This window comes from Cygnus atratus, chromosome 10 (assembly GCF_013377495.2).
Source record: "Cygnus atratus isolate AKBS03 ecotype Queensland, Australia chromosome 10, CAtr_DNAZoo_HiC_assembly, whole genome shotgun sequence".
In the NCBI taxonomy this organism is placed as follows: Eukaryota; Metazoa; Chordata; class Aves; order Anseriformes; family Anatidae; genus Cygnus; species Cygnus atratus.
In genome coordinates this window covers 18629831-18645266 of record NC_066371.1, presented here as the reverse complement: position 1 = coordinate 18645266, position 15436 = coordinate 18629831, and the positions used below count along the sequence as shown (strand labels likewise).

The following is a 15436-nucleotide window of genomic DNA, read 5'->3' as shown; positions in this document are numbered from 1 at the left end:
TAAATGCATTAATAATGGTAGCAAAACTGGAGCTGCCTTTGTGAGTTTGTCATTAGTATTTACTGGTCACACTGGCCAAAAAACAGGGTGAATGAACCAGTTGTCAATAGTAAGCCCTTCCTGAGGCCAGCCAGCCTGCTTGCTTCATAGCTATTTGCCTCTAAATTCTGGCCTGATCTAGCAAGTATGAGTTCATAGTGTGAATCTTGATTTACTTACTCTTACACAGATTTTCTAGTTCCTTAATTTCTTCTTAAGTCAAACAAAACTTTTTTTTTTTTAATGAAGCAAAGATAAGTTTGTGTTGTACTGCTAGTTGTGCTCCAACAATATACAAGGAATAAGAATGCTAAGATATGAAAACTTACTTTCCTGTCTCCTTACTCTGCTTTGCGTAGTTGTACAGTGCCGTGGAGGCAGCTCTAATGCCAGCTAGATGGCAGCTGGGGAACAACAGAGTATACAGCCTCTGTCAGTCACATTGGTTCTGCCAAAGCTTCCTACAAAGTGCAGATAAGTGGTATAGACGTTAGCATGAGCTCTGCATTGTTAGATTTTCTCCTGGCCCCCCTCTTCTGAAACATCACCTCTGTATGTTTGGCACAGAGCAGAAGCACCCCGCCTATATAGTCAGGATAGCAAAAATATGTAGCTGTGTACCACCAGAAAATTGTCCTAAAAGTCAAGCCTACCTGTCTATGAAAAATCACAACCTGCCTGTTACCTGCTGGATTACATGCTGTGGATTGTGGTTCAGCAAAGATGGATTTCGGATGCTTAAACATAAACAAAAAATCCCTTGCAAAATAGTTGCATCGGGCTGCCTTACCTCTGAAACCACAATGCCATCTGCATAGTGCATCAATAATTTGTTTTTCTGTGTTTAATTTCTCTTGTTGGAATACATGTGAGATCTTGAATATGTAGATGATTTTGGTATTTAATCTCTGCTTCAGGTTGTAAGGACCCTTACTGAAAACAAGTAATTTAATGCAAACGTTGCAGGAAATTTGGGGTTATTGAAATTGAGGGTGGGGGAAGCTGTAACAATTATCCACGTAATATTTGAAATGGGGTATGTTAGTGTTGATAGGCTGCTTGTTTATTTAGCACCTTTGTATCAGTAGAAGGAAGATTCTATTTGGAAGAGGTTGAGCAGAATCCTCAGAAAATTCCGTGACTGCTTTTGAGGTCAGAGTGTCTCAGCTTCCCTTTCCAGTATATATACTCCTTCACAGCCTACGCTCAGACTGGCTGCGTTGGGTTACTTCTCTGGAAACCAGTTTCCATTTAGCAGTTGGCTTGGGGACTGCTTATGTCTGTTTTGGATTTGTCTCTGTTTACAAGTAGAGACGAAGCTTGATGCAGGAGGGCGTTGAGTCAGGACGAGAAAAAAGCATTGTCGCAGTGTCTGTCTACCCCAGAACGTCAAAGACTTCTCTAGTGAAGAGACTAAGAGACCGCCTGGATAAGTATTAGATGTTGAAAGCAGGCGCTGCAGTGTAAATAGTCTCTGGTTATAGACTTGCAGGAACATTACTATCAAAACAGTTAGTATAGGTGTGCCCTTCCTTAAAATATTTGAGTTTCACTGAAAGCTGGTTAAAGCCAGGTTTATTGGAATCCATGCCTAATGCTTTCTTTAGGAAACTATGCAAAATGCACATTCAATCCATAGGTTTAACTATGTTTAAGTACAGTTGTTTTGATTCTTTTATCATCCAGACAGATGTGATCAGTTCTCATGGTATGTGTTGTAAATAAGGGGTATGTGGTATACACAGTACAAGGTACAGCTTAGCCTTTTAATCTGCTCTTTCTTGTGCCTGATTTGTTGAGCTACATTTTTAGTTTCTGACTAAACTGAGTTTTCCCAAACTACAAAGATCAGGCAGTATTTGTGCTGGAATATTTTCATTCCTAAAAAGTATAGTGCAAATTGCTCTCTCCCTCCAAAAACTTCAGTAAATACTGTGCAAACGATTATGAATGAACCTTTTAGAAGTAAACTCACTGACATCCCCTGCCCCTGTGCCCTCCCCCCCCCCCAAAAAAAAAAAAAGCCCAAAACTCCAAAACCAAACACCAACAACCCTGCAAGAATGGTTCTTGTTTTCCTAATGAGCTTCCAGTTCTCCAGTACTCTGGCATCTAAAGAAGACAAGGAGTGGCTGCGGTTAGCTTGCCCAGCTTACATAGACATGATGCTTATTTTGATGATGGCAAACTTAATTTGGAAAGCAAGTTGTTTTGACGGTTCCATGAAATGTTTTCACAGGAAACCCCAAACTTAAAACTTGTCTTTCTTTCTTGTGTTATTATAGGATATTAATCACATGAGCCTTACTATTTTTTGAAACACTCGTTTCTTTGTACCTGTGGGTAGCAGTATTTATCTACTGGCTTTATGGTGCATTTTCAGCTGTTTCTTTTGACCTGAAAAACTAAAAATGCTTTGGGAGTAGTCTTTGTAAGTTTTGAAGAGCAAGTACTCTTCAAAATTATTTGTGGTGGAGATCAGCAGAGGAGCTCAGCGTTTTGAACGGGAGCAGGCAGCTGGTAGGTGATGTTCCCTGGGAGCAACGAGCCCTGGAACTGGCTGACTCCTTAGCGCCCAGAGCTTGAGTTAACCTTCCAGATACACTGCAAACCCTCTCATTTCCAGGCATTGAGGGAGGAAGGCTTGGAAAGCATCGTGAAGCATAAGCATTTTTGATAAAAACATGTAAAATATTATTATGTGAGAGAAATTTATATAATTTGTGTTCTCATTTTTGCAGAACTGTGGTTTCTACAGAAGAGGTGTGTATAAATTAAAATGCATTTTACAGTATTGTAGGAGATAAGATGGTTTTCATTTATGAATTACTGAGTTTAATTAACTCTGTTTAGACTTTATTTCTGGCAATACTTTAATTACTGCAGGGTGAATCTGCTTCAGAAAAAAATAGGAGGGATCTGTCAAATACAGTGATGATGAAATATATATATATATATATATATATAGTGTGTGTGTGTGTGTGTGAGTGATTGTAGCGAGGAGTTAGTGCCTGCCAGAACTTGCTTTACCACTGAGCTACGAGTTTTTGGAGGTAGTGGAAGTTTCCTTCCATTCCCACTTAGAAATGCTGAGGACATGATACAGCAAAATCGAGAAGCTTTCTGGGTCAGAATTCAGTGAAACGGCCAAGGATAATAAGACCTGAAAATCTTTTTTGAATTATTCATTTTTATCGAAAAACCTGGTTCTGATAGATCTATTTTTTCTTGTAATAAATCAACCTCTCCTCACAGAATGGTTGTTCTCCTGTCACCCAGCCTCCACAGCACTTGGTGTACTGTTATCTTTGGTACGTGCTTCACAGGATGGATTCGCTTTTTGCCTGGTAATTGAGAACCTCAACCCATCCCATCGCAGCGCGACGCAGAACAGAAAGTTCTATTGAAAGGAAACACGATTTGGACTGTTATGAAGTGGAGACGGTGTCTGAATGCTTGTGATGTCGACAGCACCGCCCCGTTTCCTTGCCCAGGCAAGGGGACACGCGGCGGGACGTTTGGCACCGTGAGGCGAGTGACTGAGGAGGGAAGCGCGCGCCCGTTGGCGCCCCGCGTTCCCCGGGAAACCGCCCCGTGAGCGCGTGCGCGCCTGACGCCGTGCACGCGCATCCCCCCCCGCCGCGCGCGGCCGCTGAGGGGAGCGGGCGGGGGCGGGGCGGGGCGGGCGGCGGGGCGGCTATGGTGGCGGTGCCCGGCTCCCCGCCCGGCACTCCGGCCCGGCCATGTGGTGCCTGCACTGCAGCTCCGAGAGGACCCAGTCGCTGCTGGAGCTGGAGCTTGACAGCTGGTGAGCCGCCGGGCGTGGGGCCGGGGGGTGTGGGGGGCGTCCTGTCACACAAAGGGCTGCTCCCGCCCGTCGCCGGGCCGGGCCCCGCCGGGGCCGCCTCAGGGGCTCGGTGCCAGGTGCCGGGGCTGCCACGGCTCGGCTCGGCGGGGGGGAACGGGTCCAAAGGCCGCTAAAGCCGGCGTCCCGAAGAACTGGTGCAAGAAGAGCAGGCGGCTGGTCTCTCATGTTCGTGTGCACGTACCCCGTGTTGTTGTGCCATTAACTGTTTAATTAACGCGTCCAAAGCACAGGGCTGCAGGACGCTGCTGCGAGCCGCCTGAAAACCAAACACAAATTCTTTTCGTGCGCAGGTTGTGGGAGACTAGAATAGTCACCCTGGCAAGTGCGCTCGCAAAATAAATAAATTTATCCCTGCGGAAACCAGGAAAGTTTATTCAAAAAAAAAAAAAAAAAGGCATGATATTCTGAGGTGACTGCCTGTTAGAGAAATATGCAATTTAAATAAAGATGGGCACTTGTAAACTGCGTGAGTGCCTATGTGGAAAACTATAAAAGGAGGAAGTGTCTACATTCGGTATAACTGCATGTGACTGCAGAAGTGTCTTTCCTGTAAAAGAAAGGAAAATGTTTTTTGATAAGAAAAACGCTTTATAGTACAGTTTACAGTCATATGTTTGAGCTCATTTTATCCCTAAGGAACATAACAAAGTCGAGCTGGTAAGTTTCGTGTGCTGAGTGGGTACTATTTGCATAAAGGAGGTTACATTTGCATGGCTTGCTACATACCGTAATTCATAAATGTGACTGTAGTTACACACTGCCTGTATTCACACAGTTACGTTTTGCCGTTCAATGATGCTTCAGTCTTTTCTTCTCCATTTGCGCGTTGCTCTGCACTTCCTTTCAGTTAAACTTGATTATTCTGCCTGATCTGTTAAAAGAGGAATCGCTGAGTACTGAGTTTGGATGGCTGCGTTTAACCGTGTCTATCCTTGCAGCAGATACATTGAATTCTACATCTATATGAAGGGTATCTATACAGTGCTTTTGGGGAACTTAAGTCCTGCCAGGTAAAATGACCTATTTCTCATTTTACTTCTGCGTTTGTACCAGATTCGTTTTGTTGTTGTGATCTCCTGTTCTAGCTGCTGAAATTGCAGCCATTGAGGGTACTGGTATGTGGTAGTCAGCTGTTTTTTTCTATCAGTTGAACAGGCAGCCCAGTCAGTGTCACGGCTGCATGTGTAAATTCAGCTATCATCCTTTTTTTTCCTGTTTCTACTAATCTGAAACAATCAAAGATACTAATTGTAATACCAGAGTTGGAGTTAACCAGTGAAAGTTACAGCACTCAGTTCTGTCAACAGCTCATAGTTGTTTCTTTGCCCCTTTAGCAGCTTTCTGGAAGCTCTGTTAATAAACAATTTGCAATTCCAATCCTTTGAATAATTTGTTCTTTTCAGATAAGGATGCCCAAGGAGTTCAGTTTTTCACCTGAAAAGTGCAAGTGCGAAGTTGACCAGTAACCGGTTTGTTGCTCTCCTTGCAAATCTGCGTGGGGAGTTGCAGGGCACTGAGGCAGCGCTGCAGCTGGGCCCTGCTCTGCTGGACAAGGCAGGTGCTGGCAGCGGGATTGCACCTCATGGGCGCTGGGAAGAGACCTCTTGGGCCAGGTGGCCCCGTGACCTTGCGCGTTTTTTTTCTCACCCTGTGACCATTTCATACTTGCAACATGCAAATTCTCTGAAGAGAATTACGTTTCTGTTTGTGTGGCTACAAAAGGTATTCGCCCAGGTATTTAGTCTTCACGAGAATAATCTTCCATCACCTCTGGGCTGGGATTGTTTCACACTCTTGAGGATGTTTGAGTTGGCTGCTAGGACTTCGGGAGGAACAACAGCTTCAAAACGTAGTTTTTCTTTATATTGATCATTCTTTCTCCCAGACAGAAAGATGGCAATTCAGGGACCAAACTTTCTGAAGAGGAAGATCTCATAATTGTGTAGCAGCTTAGCACACTTGCTTAGTTACTCTAATTATGCTTACAAACTGCGTGTGCCTTGAACACCAGTAAGAAGTAGCTGAGGTACAGAGGCTGCCTAATAGTAGCCCGTCCCCTGTGGGTGGATGCAAGGTGTCATCCTGGAGCAAAACCAGCATTGGCTCCAGTTGTGGAGGTGTGCTACCTGTATACCTGTAGGTATTTAACATTTCCTCACTTATTTCACTTGTGCTTCTTGACGTTGAACACCACTCATACTCAGGAGTCAGGCGGCTCGAGCAGACCACTGGGACACAGGGTGCTAGAAGTGGGGGGGTGCTGCTTTGCTAGTGAAGCACATTCCCTTACATGCTGTGCGGTGTTCCACCTGAAATTCAAGACACTGTAGCCTTAACTTCAGAGCCTCATCTGTGTGACTTCCAATGAGTAAAACTGGATTTAGCCTGATATCAGCGCAGCTTTGTTTTGGAAATATTAATGTCATAAAGCTGTCCTGGAAATTATCCACTAGATCTTCCTGGTCTCAAGACCCAGACAAATGCACTTTGCTGTAAGCCCACACAGCTCCTGGTTTCTACCCGTTTCTGACAGGAGCAAAGGAGTGGTTCAAGCTACCCTGTGGTTCTTTCTACCCTGCCCGTTCTCCTTGTATTCAAAAAATCTGTGAAGGACCACAACTGAAGGAGGAAAAAATCCAGTTGGAGGCCGGTCACTAGTGGAGTCCCCCAGGGCTCAGTACTGGGGCCAGTTCTCTTTAATATCTTTATCGATGATCTGGATGAGGGGATCGAGTGCACCCTCAGTAAGTTTGCAGATGACACCAAGCTAAGTGCGTGTGTCGATCTGCTCGAGGGCAGGAAGGCTCTGCAGGAGGATCTGGATAGGCTGGACCGATGGGCTGAGGCCAACTGTATGAAGTTCAACAAGGCCAAGTGCCGGGTCCTGCACCTGGGGCTCAACAACCCCAAGCAGAGCTACAGGCTGGGAGATGAGTGGCTGGAAAGCTGCCTGGCAGAGAAGGACCTGGGAGTATTGGTTGATAGTCGGCTGAATATGAGCCAGCAGTGTGCTCAGGTGGCCAAGAAGGCCAACAGCATCCTGGCTTGCATAAGAAACAGTGTGGCCAGCAGGGCTAGGGAAGTGATTGTGCCCCTGTACTCGGCTCTGGTGAGGCCGCACCTCGAGTACTGTGTTCAGTTTTGGGCCCCTCGCTACAAGGACATGGAGGTGCTCGAGCGAGTCCAGAGAAGGGCAACGAAGCTGGTGAGGGGTCTGGAGAACAAGTCTTACGAGGAGCGGCTGCGGGAGCTGGGGTTGTTCAGCCTGGAGAAGAGGAGGCTCAGGGGCGACCTTATCGCTCTCTACAGGTACCTTAAAGGAGGCTGTAGAGAGGTGGGGGTTGGTCTGTTCTCCCACATGCCTGGTGACAGGATGAGGGGGAATGGGCTAAAGTTGCGCCAGGGGAGGTTTAGGTTGGATATTAGGAAGAACTTCTTTACTGAAAGGGTTGTTAGGCATTGGAATGGGCTGCCCAGGGAAGTGGTTGAGTCACCATCCCTGGAGGTCTTTAAGAGATGTTTAGATGTTGAACTTAGTGATATGGTTTAGTGGAGGGCTTGTTAGTGTTAGGTCAGAGGTTGGACTAGATCTTGGAGGTCTCTTCCAACCTAGGTGATTCTGTGATTATGGCGCATGGACATAGGTTGGCTGGGTTGTTGTGCCTCTTCTGCCTCTTTGTTGCAAGGATTTACCATCACTTATGAAGGATGCTGTAAGAGGGTGATTTTCTTCTTATTTCAGCATTTGTGTAGTTGGTTTTCCAAAAGAGTCAATGGGAATATTGTTATTAATTTCAGAGCCAGGCATATTTTAATCACAGTAGCTGTCAATCAGTTATTGCTTTTTATGTTTATTTAATAACAGAACTGCAGGAGATCTCAGAAGCTATATTCAGGATGGGGCCCTGATTATGCTACTTCTTACATGAAATAGATGGGCCCTTAACCCAGCTATTGCCTGCTCAACAGAACAGCTGAAATTCTGAACAGATGAATCTTGGGTTTGGGGTGAAAGTGTGTGCTGGTGGTGTTGTTAAGTGCTTTGGTTAGATTTCATTTATGTTTAAGTCGAGCACAGGCCACAAGCTGAATTCATATTCCCAGTTCTGCTTCTATTTTTCTGTTGTCTAATGGGACAGTGTAGTTATAGGAGCAGAATCAGGCCCTGGATTTTAAAGTTCACTTTTTCAGCATGCTGGATATTACCATTTTATGCGAAAACTTCATGTAAGTACACATTTGTTTAATTCACACTTTTTTCCCCCATAAAATAATTACCAACTGTGGGCTTTTAGCACCACTTATTAACCAAAATCATTTTAGTTACATAACTATAGGCTTTCTTGCATCTTGCAGGATTTCCTTTAAATTTTATTTGGGGTAAGGACAATTGTAATTAGTTTACAGACAGAGTTGGCAAGTCTACTGTGCTGCTGTGATTTGACTCCAGGTTTCCAGAGAAGAACAGATGCTGCTTTAATCCACTGCAGCACAAAGCCCTAGTATTACGTTAAAGAGGACTGTAAATTTAGCTAAATAAATCTTCTTTTGCTTCCTTACAATAGACAAAAGGCTACAAACATTTTCATAAAATTATCATGAATAATTGTAGAATATAATATTGTAAATTGTTATTAATAAAAATAAAGTAAAAAGGCCAGGCTTTGGTACGATAAAAAAATCAAACCCTTTTATCTCAGTGGGAGAAGCAGAAAATTGGAATGGCTGGCTTTGGTAGCCTTTAATACAGGAAATTGATGTAGTATATCTGGTAATCAGATTCTTTCAGTAGCTCAGTGTCATCTGAGTTTAACTTCTGTATAAAGACCAAGGGCCCCATTGCCTTGTGCAAACACAAACAAAATGCAACAGTTACATTTGGTTTCCTTTTAAATAAGTGGCTACTTGTAGTGAATAGAAAAGGAATCCCAAAATTATCGATCTTGTTTGGCGGGGGGGGGGGGGACGACTTGCATTGTTTAGTCCCAAACATTTCAGTTGTCCTTAAGATCTGCCAGATTAACAAGGATGGACATGTCATGATTTTCAATGTTTTGGTAAGAACAGCGAGAAAGAAAACTAACTTCCTTCTGTTTGTTGCTATATGCGTGACCTCCCTGTCATCTTTATGGAGTGTAAAGGAAAGGAAGACACAAACTCAATGCATTTTCTGTTACAGGGTGTATGTACAGCCAGTCATAAAATCATAAAAAGGGAAAGTTTGACTTTCATTTAATTTTCATTCCCAGCCTTCATGGTAGACCGGACCAAACTCAACCTCGGATCACATGAAGAGTTTAAATACAGCAGCGGCTGTGGGCACTGTAGCGTAGCCATCCCTGTGTTGGTCTGTATGTAACTTGAGTTCGGTGTATTCTTTTCACTGTAGCCTACAGCCTTACTGATTTCTAGTTGTAATCCTGTCAGTTTTCATGAGTCGAGGCAGGGGCAGGCTGTGTTGGTACTCCCACAGAACTCAGGATAAATCTTTAGGAAGGAACAGATGATTTAGTTGGAAGCACCCCTGCCTTTAGAGATGCTCCCTAAGACAGCATTTCCCCTCATCGCTTGGGGAGGTTGTGCTGAGGAAGTCATCATTCAAGTGAGATGGACGGCGGTGTTCCTGATCAGCTGCAGCTCCGCGAGGTCTGACAGTATTTTAACAGAACAGCCTGTGTAAGACCCGGGCTCTCTGGTCATGTTTCAACTTAATTATAGCTTTTCTCTTAACCTAAATTCTCTCTGGGTTCTCAATTGGGAATAAAAATTATCTTTATTTTTCTTTCTTACGTGGTTCTGCTTTATTGCAATGTGTGGTTAAACAGCTGCTTTATTTCCATTCTAGAGGTGTCTGGGGTGATTCTCATGCTTTGAAGCTAACGACATTTCACAGGGTGTTAAATGTTAGGTAATGTTTTCAGCCGTTCTTAGATTCTCAAAAGACAGTTCATTACTGCTGTTTATATATTCTTTTGCTTTGTGAAACTTGTTTCGGAGATAATCAGTGCTGTGAAGTATTGACTGGAAGCTGTTTTGAAGAAGGAACTGATTCTAATACCTCAACTTTGGGGAGAATGTTTCCTGTTTGTAACACTGTTAATCCTTTGTGAAACAGGAGAGGATTGCCCAGCATTTATTGGAAATTGTCCCAAATGGTAACAACTTGTCGTAGTCTTGGAATCTTTTGTTATTAAAAACATGATCAAGATGGTTTTGATTGGGTTCGCCTAGAAGAAAAGTAGTAGTTCAGGTTTTCCTGGGCAGCCATAGTGCAGCATGTTGCACAAGATCATTTCTGACCATCTGTGGTAGACACTTTCCAAATCTGTGTTTGCAAAGAGCCCGTTGTATGATATTCCATTCTTCATGCACCGAAAGAAGCATGACCAGGTCGAGGGAGGCGATTCTCCCCCTCTGCTCTGATCTTGTGAGACCCCACCTGGAGCCCTGCATTCAGCTCTGGGGCCCCAGCACCAGAAGGACGTGGACCTGTTGCAGTGAGCCCAGAGGAGGCAACGAGGATGCTCAGAGGGCTGGAACACCGCTCGTATGGAGAGGGCCTTGAGGGAGCTGGGGTTGTTCAGCCTGGAAAATAGAAGGCTCCAGGGAGACCTTATAGCAGCCTTCCAGTGCCTAAAGGGGGCTACAGGAAAGCTGGGGAGAGATTCTCTGTCAGAGGGTGCAGTGATAGGATTAAGGGGTAATGGCTTTAAACTAGAAGAGGGTATGTTTAGGTCAGACACAGGAAGGAAATTCTTCACTCTGAGACTGGCAAGGCCCTGGCCCAGGCTGCCCAGAGGAGCTGTGGCTGCCCCATCCCTGGCAGTGCCCAAGGCCAGTCTGGGCTGGTGGGAGGGGTCCCTGTCCATGGCAGGGGGTGGGGCTGGGTGGGCTTTAGGTCCCTTCCAACCCAAACCTTTCTGTGATTCTGTGATTTTTGGTTCACAAAATGGTGACCCTTGTTTTCAGGAACCAGGCTTTTACCCTTGTCCTAAAAGACCATTTTCTATTATGGAATGATCTGTGGATCACATTGTGGTAAAGATCCTGTAAATTCTAAGAATGACCCGAGTTCTGTGTTTCAGACCCCGTGTTCTTTTGTGGTTGCTCAGCCTGCCGCGGCAGCCACGGCCGGTTGCACCGGCAGGAGTCCGCGCAGGGCGCCAGTGGTCTGAGCCGCAGAGCTGTGCTGGGCACGCGTGGGCTGCACCCAAATGGAGCTGCTGCGCTTCGTTCAACCTGGCGACTACCCCAGTTCTGTAAATGTGCAGGAGGTCTTCTATTTGTCAGTAGCAAATAAAGTTAGTTAGAGCAGATTTTAAAATGTGATAATGGATAGGCTTTGTAGGGAAAACGTTCTTGGCTTATAGTAAGCTTTGAAATAGCACCTATAGGACCCCAAGACAGGAATTGCTACCGTGTTGTGTTTTTTGTTTGTGATCAGTGACATGGGTCAGAAGCCCTGCTGAAAGCCTACATTTATTTAATTCCTCACTGACAGTGAAAGAACTATCAAATGTATGGAGTCAGCATAATGGAGAGGAAATGTAAAAGGAAGGAAGTTTGTGAATGAGAAGAAGCGTGTCAGCTCTTTAGCTGATTTAGAGGCTGTAGGTATCTAATGTCTCATTTGTCCTGAGAGTAAAGATTTGCACATGGTAAGATTCAGCTTATCTTTCTGGGCATGTCGGCAAGTACCTTCTGTGTTTGGACACATTGTCTTGAATCTAAGTAAGAGCTAAAGTTTTCTTTCCCACCAAACTCCGTCCTTCAAATAAAAGCGCTCTTACCATTTTGTTTCCCTAAATGTTAAGTTCTGTACACTTTGATATAAATGTCGGGTGTGTTGCAAGGGAAAAGAATCTCTCTTCTGTGAGGATGCCTGTGATTAAAGCCTGGTTAGCAGCGATTCTGTTCGAGTGAGTTGCAGTTCAGGCTTCTTCCACTGTGTGCAGAAAGCTCAAGGGCAGTTCCTGTTTCTCACTGGTCTGTAGCAAAACTCTGAACTTTGCTGGAAATGGGCAAAAGGCTTCTATGTTCTCCTTTATCCATTTTGTTTCCTACCTGCTGAGAGATTCTCATGCCTGTATGCATTTATGCATGTTGAAATTACTTTGTTTTCCATTAGAGAAAGCTAGTACATTTTTTGTCTTTTTTTGTTTGTTTTTGCTCAGACTTGGCACAAGGTAGTTGGCACTCCAAGTACAGGCTTTCTGCAGCGTTTAAAACTGAGCGATACAATTAGGTGGTTAAATCGGTAAGAGTTCTTTGTCTGGTCTGACTGTTAACAGTCTGCCCTCCTTTTGGATTTGGATTGGCTTCTGTAAGTACTTCGCTTTCGTAACCTCATGAGGTTTATCTGTAACTCCAGGGAGAAGTCAGCCACTGGGGGTTGTGTGTACTGTACCTTATTTTTAATCATCTCAACTAGCAAAGGGCTAAAACCTTAAAATAAGTCAAATAATAGGCTTTCTCAAGTGTATTTGATCTAAGATGAGAATATAGTTTTGTTCTAGGTATGAAACTTCAGTGCCTGAAAGTTTTCATTACTCAGTAAATAGGATTTCATTAAGGATCTTTAATTCACATGTATATGATAAACATATTCTTTCCCATCTTGTAGACTATTATCCACCAAGGCCTGAATGGGCAGAGAAAACTAGTATTTGGTTTCTTACAGAACCGAATTGCTAGCGAGATGATTTCTCAGCAGTGTCATTCAGCGTCACCTCTTCCTCTGGCTGGCTTGACACAACAGCTGAAGCCACAACAGAGGTGAAAGACGAGGATGGCTGGTGTACGTCGCCAAGGATTTTTGTATTGTATCAAATGCTGCTTCAGCTGTGCATGCAAATCAGGTTTTTCTCAGCTGCAGAAACTAAATCTTTCCCTTTAAAATTAGCATTGTATGAAGGTCATGTCATGATATTATAAATGGTAGAATGTGCTCTAATATCTTACTCTCTTAAATGCATGTCATATGTAGCATGTGTGGTGAATGAGAGGATTCAAGGTGCTGAATGATATATCTGAACAAATAGTAAGTAGCTGAGGTCAAATTCGAGCACAGGTGCATTGAGAAACTCCACAGATTTATAAAGCTTCTCCTATTTGTAAGAGTTTGCATAAGAGAAACAAAACAAAGCCTGTAGTAGGTAGACCTTCACAGATTTAGATCTTTTTGAAGCATATGTGATATTGTATAATGTTTTATGTTGACACTCAAAGACGAGCAGCTGACAATAAAGACAAACCTCTAAAAAAAATTTAAAAATTGTGGTGATAAATTTAAGAACTCTTCCTGCCACAAGCCTCAAAATATTGCTGTAGTCTTTTTTTAATATTACTTTGTCCTTTTTTTTTTTTTTTTAGTTTAAAGTATGGAATATGGTCACTGCTAATTAAATATGCGTTGTGCGATGATTAACACGGTTTAGCAGAGAATGGTATTCTCTATCTTTCCCTGAGATAGAAGGTAACTTTTGTAGCCCGTATTCAAGTTCCGTTGATGCTGTCAGGCTCCTTTGCTACTTTCCAGCTGCTAATTAATGAAAAAATACATCCTTGCCTTTAGGAGATCTGCTTCGTAAGGCATTAAGTGGGTACTGGGAGAATGGCTTGCTTTGTGTTGGTTTGGTTTTCACCCTTCTGTAGTAGATACTTATGTCTGCTAGCCAACGTGCTGTCACTGTTTGACTTAGACAAAGGTGATATGTGAGGTATTTAACCTTCCTTCTCCTCCCTGGAAGCTGAAGATAATCGCAAGTAAGCTCTTTTCAAATGTGTATTCTTAGTTCTTAAATCTGTTATGAAGAAGTAGGGTAAATTTTTGTTTGGCTCTCTTTTCATCTTGCTTGTGTGCATCTCTGCTACAGAAGAAAGCGTGCATTAATTCCTACATTCTGTTCAGAAAGGAGAAAATCATATCTCATTGTTCTTCCCCTGCTCTCTGCTACTGCTAGTAGCATATAAGATTGTGGGTCAAAATGTCTTCTAAAAAAATAATAAATAAACGCCTTTTATGGGCTTATCTAATGAGTGTCGGTAGCGTCCAAGTGAGCAGATGTTAGGAATTTTCTGTAACTTTAAATGCAGGACTTGGACCAGAAGGCAACTGAAGGTTTGCAGGGCACGTAGTGGTATTTGTCTGTGGATCTGGCCGCCCTGTCAGTGGTCCTCAGACTGTGCTTTCACTGAAGCTGAGTGCTGCTGGCAGCCTGTTCCACAGAGCGTGACAGTATCGGGCGGTTGGGTTATTAGTGTTCGCTTCTGAGAACATACAAATTTTGTCTGGATTTTTCGTACAATGATATATAACTTCAGTAAGATGAATTACCTGGGACATTACTTTGATGTATATTCAAAGTTTTCATTTGTTTCTAACAGAAACAGCTGAATTGTTGAGAGTGTGTTCTAAGTAAAACAAGTCGGTCAATATTTCTTTCCTGGATCAAAGCTTTCGTCAATGCCTGTGAATACTGCTGTCCGTCGTAATGGCTTTGAACTTTTGACAGTGTATATTTGAAGGTAGATTGGTTTGTTAATGTTATTGCATTTATTGAATTTGGGGATTTGTGTAAGTTCTTAATATAATTGACTTTTGTTTACTAGAGCAGTACAGAACAGAAATGGAAGTAAGGACCAGATTGTAATCTGTTCCAAACTGTGCTAATAACATACTTCTGCTCAAATATTCTCACCCCATTGGGGAATATTGGAAGGAAGGGGGGAGGTATTAAAAAAAAAACTAGCTTGTATGAACTACATATGGCTAGTTTTGCATTTTAAGAAGTTACATTAAGAACTTTTTGTAGAGAATAGTTTGAATTAATACAATGCATACGTCAGAGCTTTAATTAAATACACCTCCTAGTTTATAGTAGAAGGCACCACAGGTACTGTGGTAAGCCAGCTTTGAAGCAGTGGGGAGCACCCTTCTGTCAAATGAATGCGTATGTTCAGATTAACTTGCATACAGGGAGTCATAGTTTTAGTTAGTGTGTTGTTTGTAATTGTGGTTTAAAATTTCACATTCAAATTAGGACTTTGTTGCACTTGTAAAGAAAAAGTTATAAGCAAGAAATTAACTTTTGTGGAGATTTGTTCCTATGTGGAATGCCATGGTTTGACCTAAACATTTTTTTAGGATGTGTTTTTCAGGCTTCATGTTGGAAATGTCTGGCTATACCAGCTGCTATAGCAGCTGCTATGGAGCTTCTGTCTGTTACTCACTTAGTTCCACGGCGACTTCTGGTCTGCGTTCTTTGAGCTAGGTAGAGAATTTGGATACATGTCAAGGGGGGATCTATAATTAGGAGTTATGGTTGGAGTTTGACTTCTCTGACCTCCAAATTTTAAAAAGATATAGTTGGTGTAAATAGATGCATAGCACTTCTTGCTTCCTGGGCATTCGGGCCTACTTATATGGGATATGTATTTTTGAATGGGGTAGAAGTTTTACTGGGAATCATATTTATGAAATGAGGTTTTCATGTGAATAGTTTCAGTCTTTTTGTTTTGCTTTTAAAT

At 43.1% G+C, this 15436-nt stretch overlaps 1 protein-coding gene across 14 annotated transcripts in view; it reads left to right on the top strand.

Annotated features, from left to right (window-relative positions):
- Positions 1 to 15436, top strand: part of IQSEC1 (IQ motif and Sec7 domain ArfGEF 1) — a 160147-nt gene that overhangs the window by 85821 nt on the left and 58890 nt on the right. The window contains exon 1 of one of the 14 annotated variants that reach the window (XM_035558244.2): positions 3713 to 3847. The exons of 11 other annotated variants lie outside the window; for them this stretch is intronic. In XM_035558244.2, coding sequence (XP_035414137.1) covers positions 3783 to 3847 — 65 coding nt within the window. In that variant the 5' untranslated portion in view covers positions 3713 to 3782. Of the gene's footprint in view, positions 1 to 3712; positions 3848 to 15436 lie in introns of those variants that run through there. 2 more of the 14 variants (XM_035558236.2, XM_035558234.2) reach the window with 2 other exon arrangements.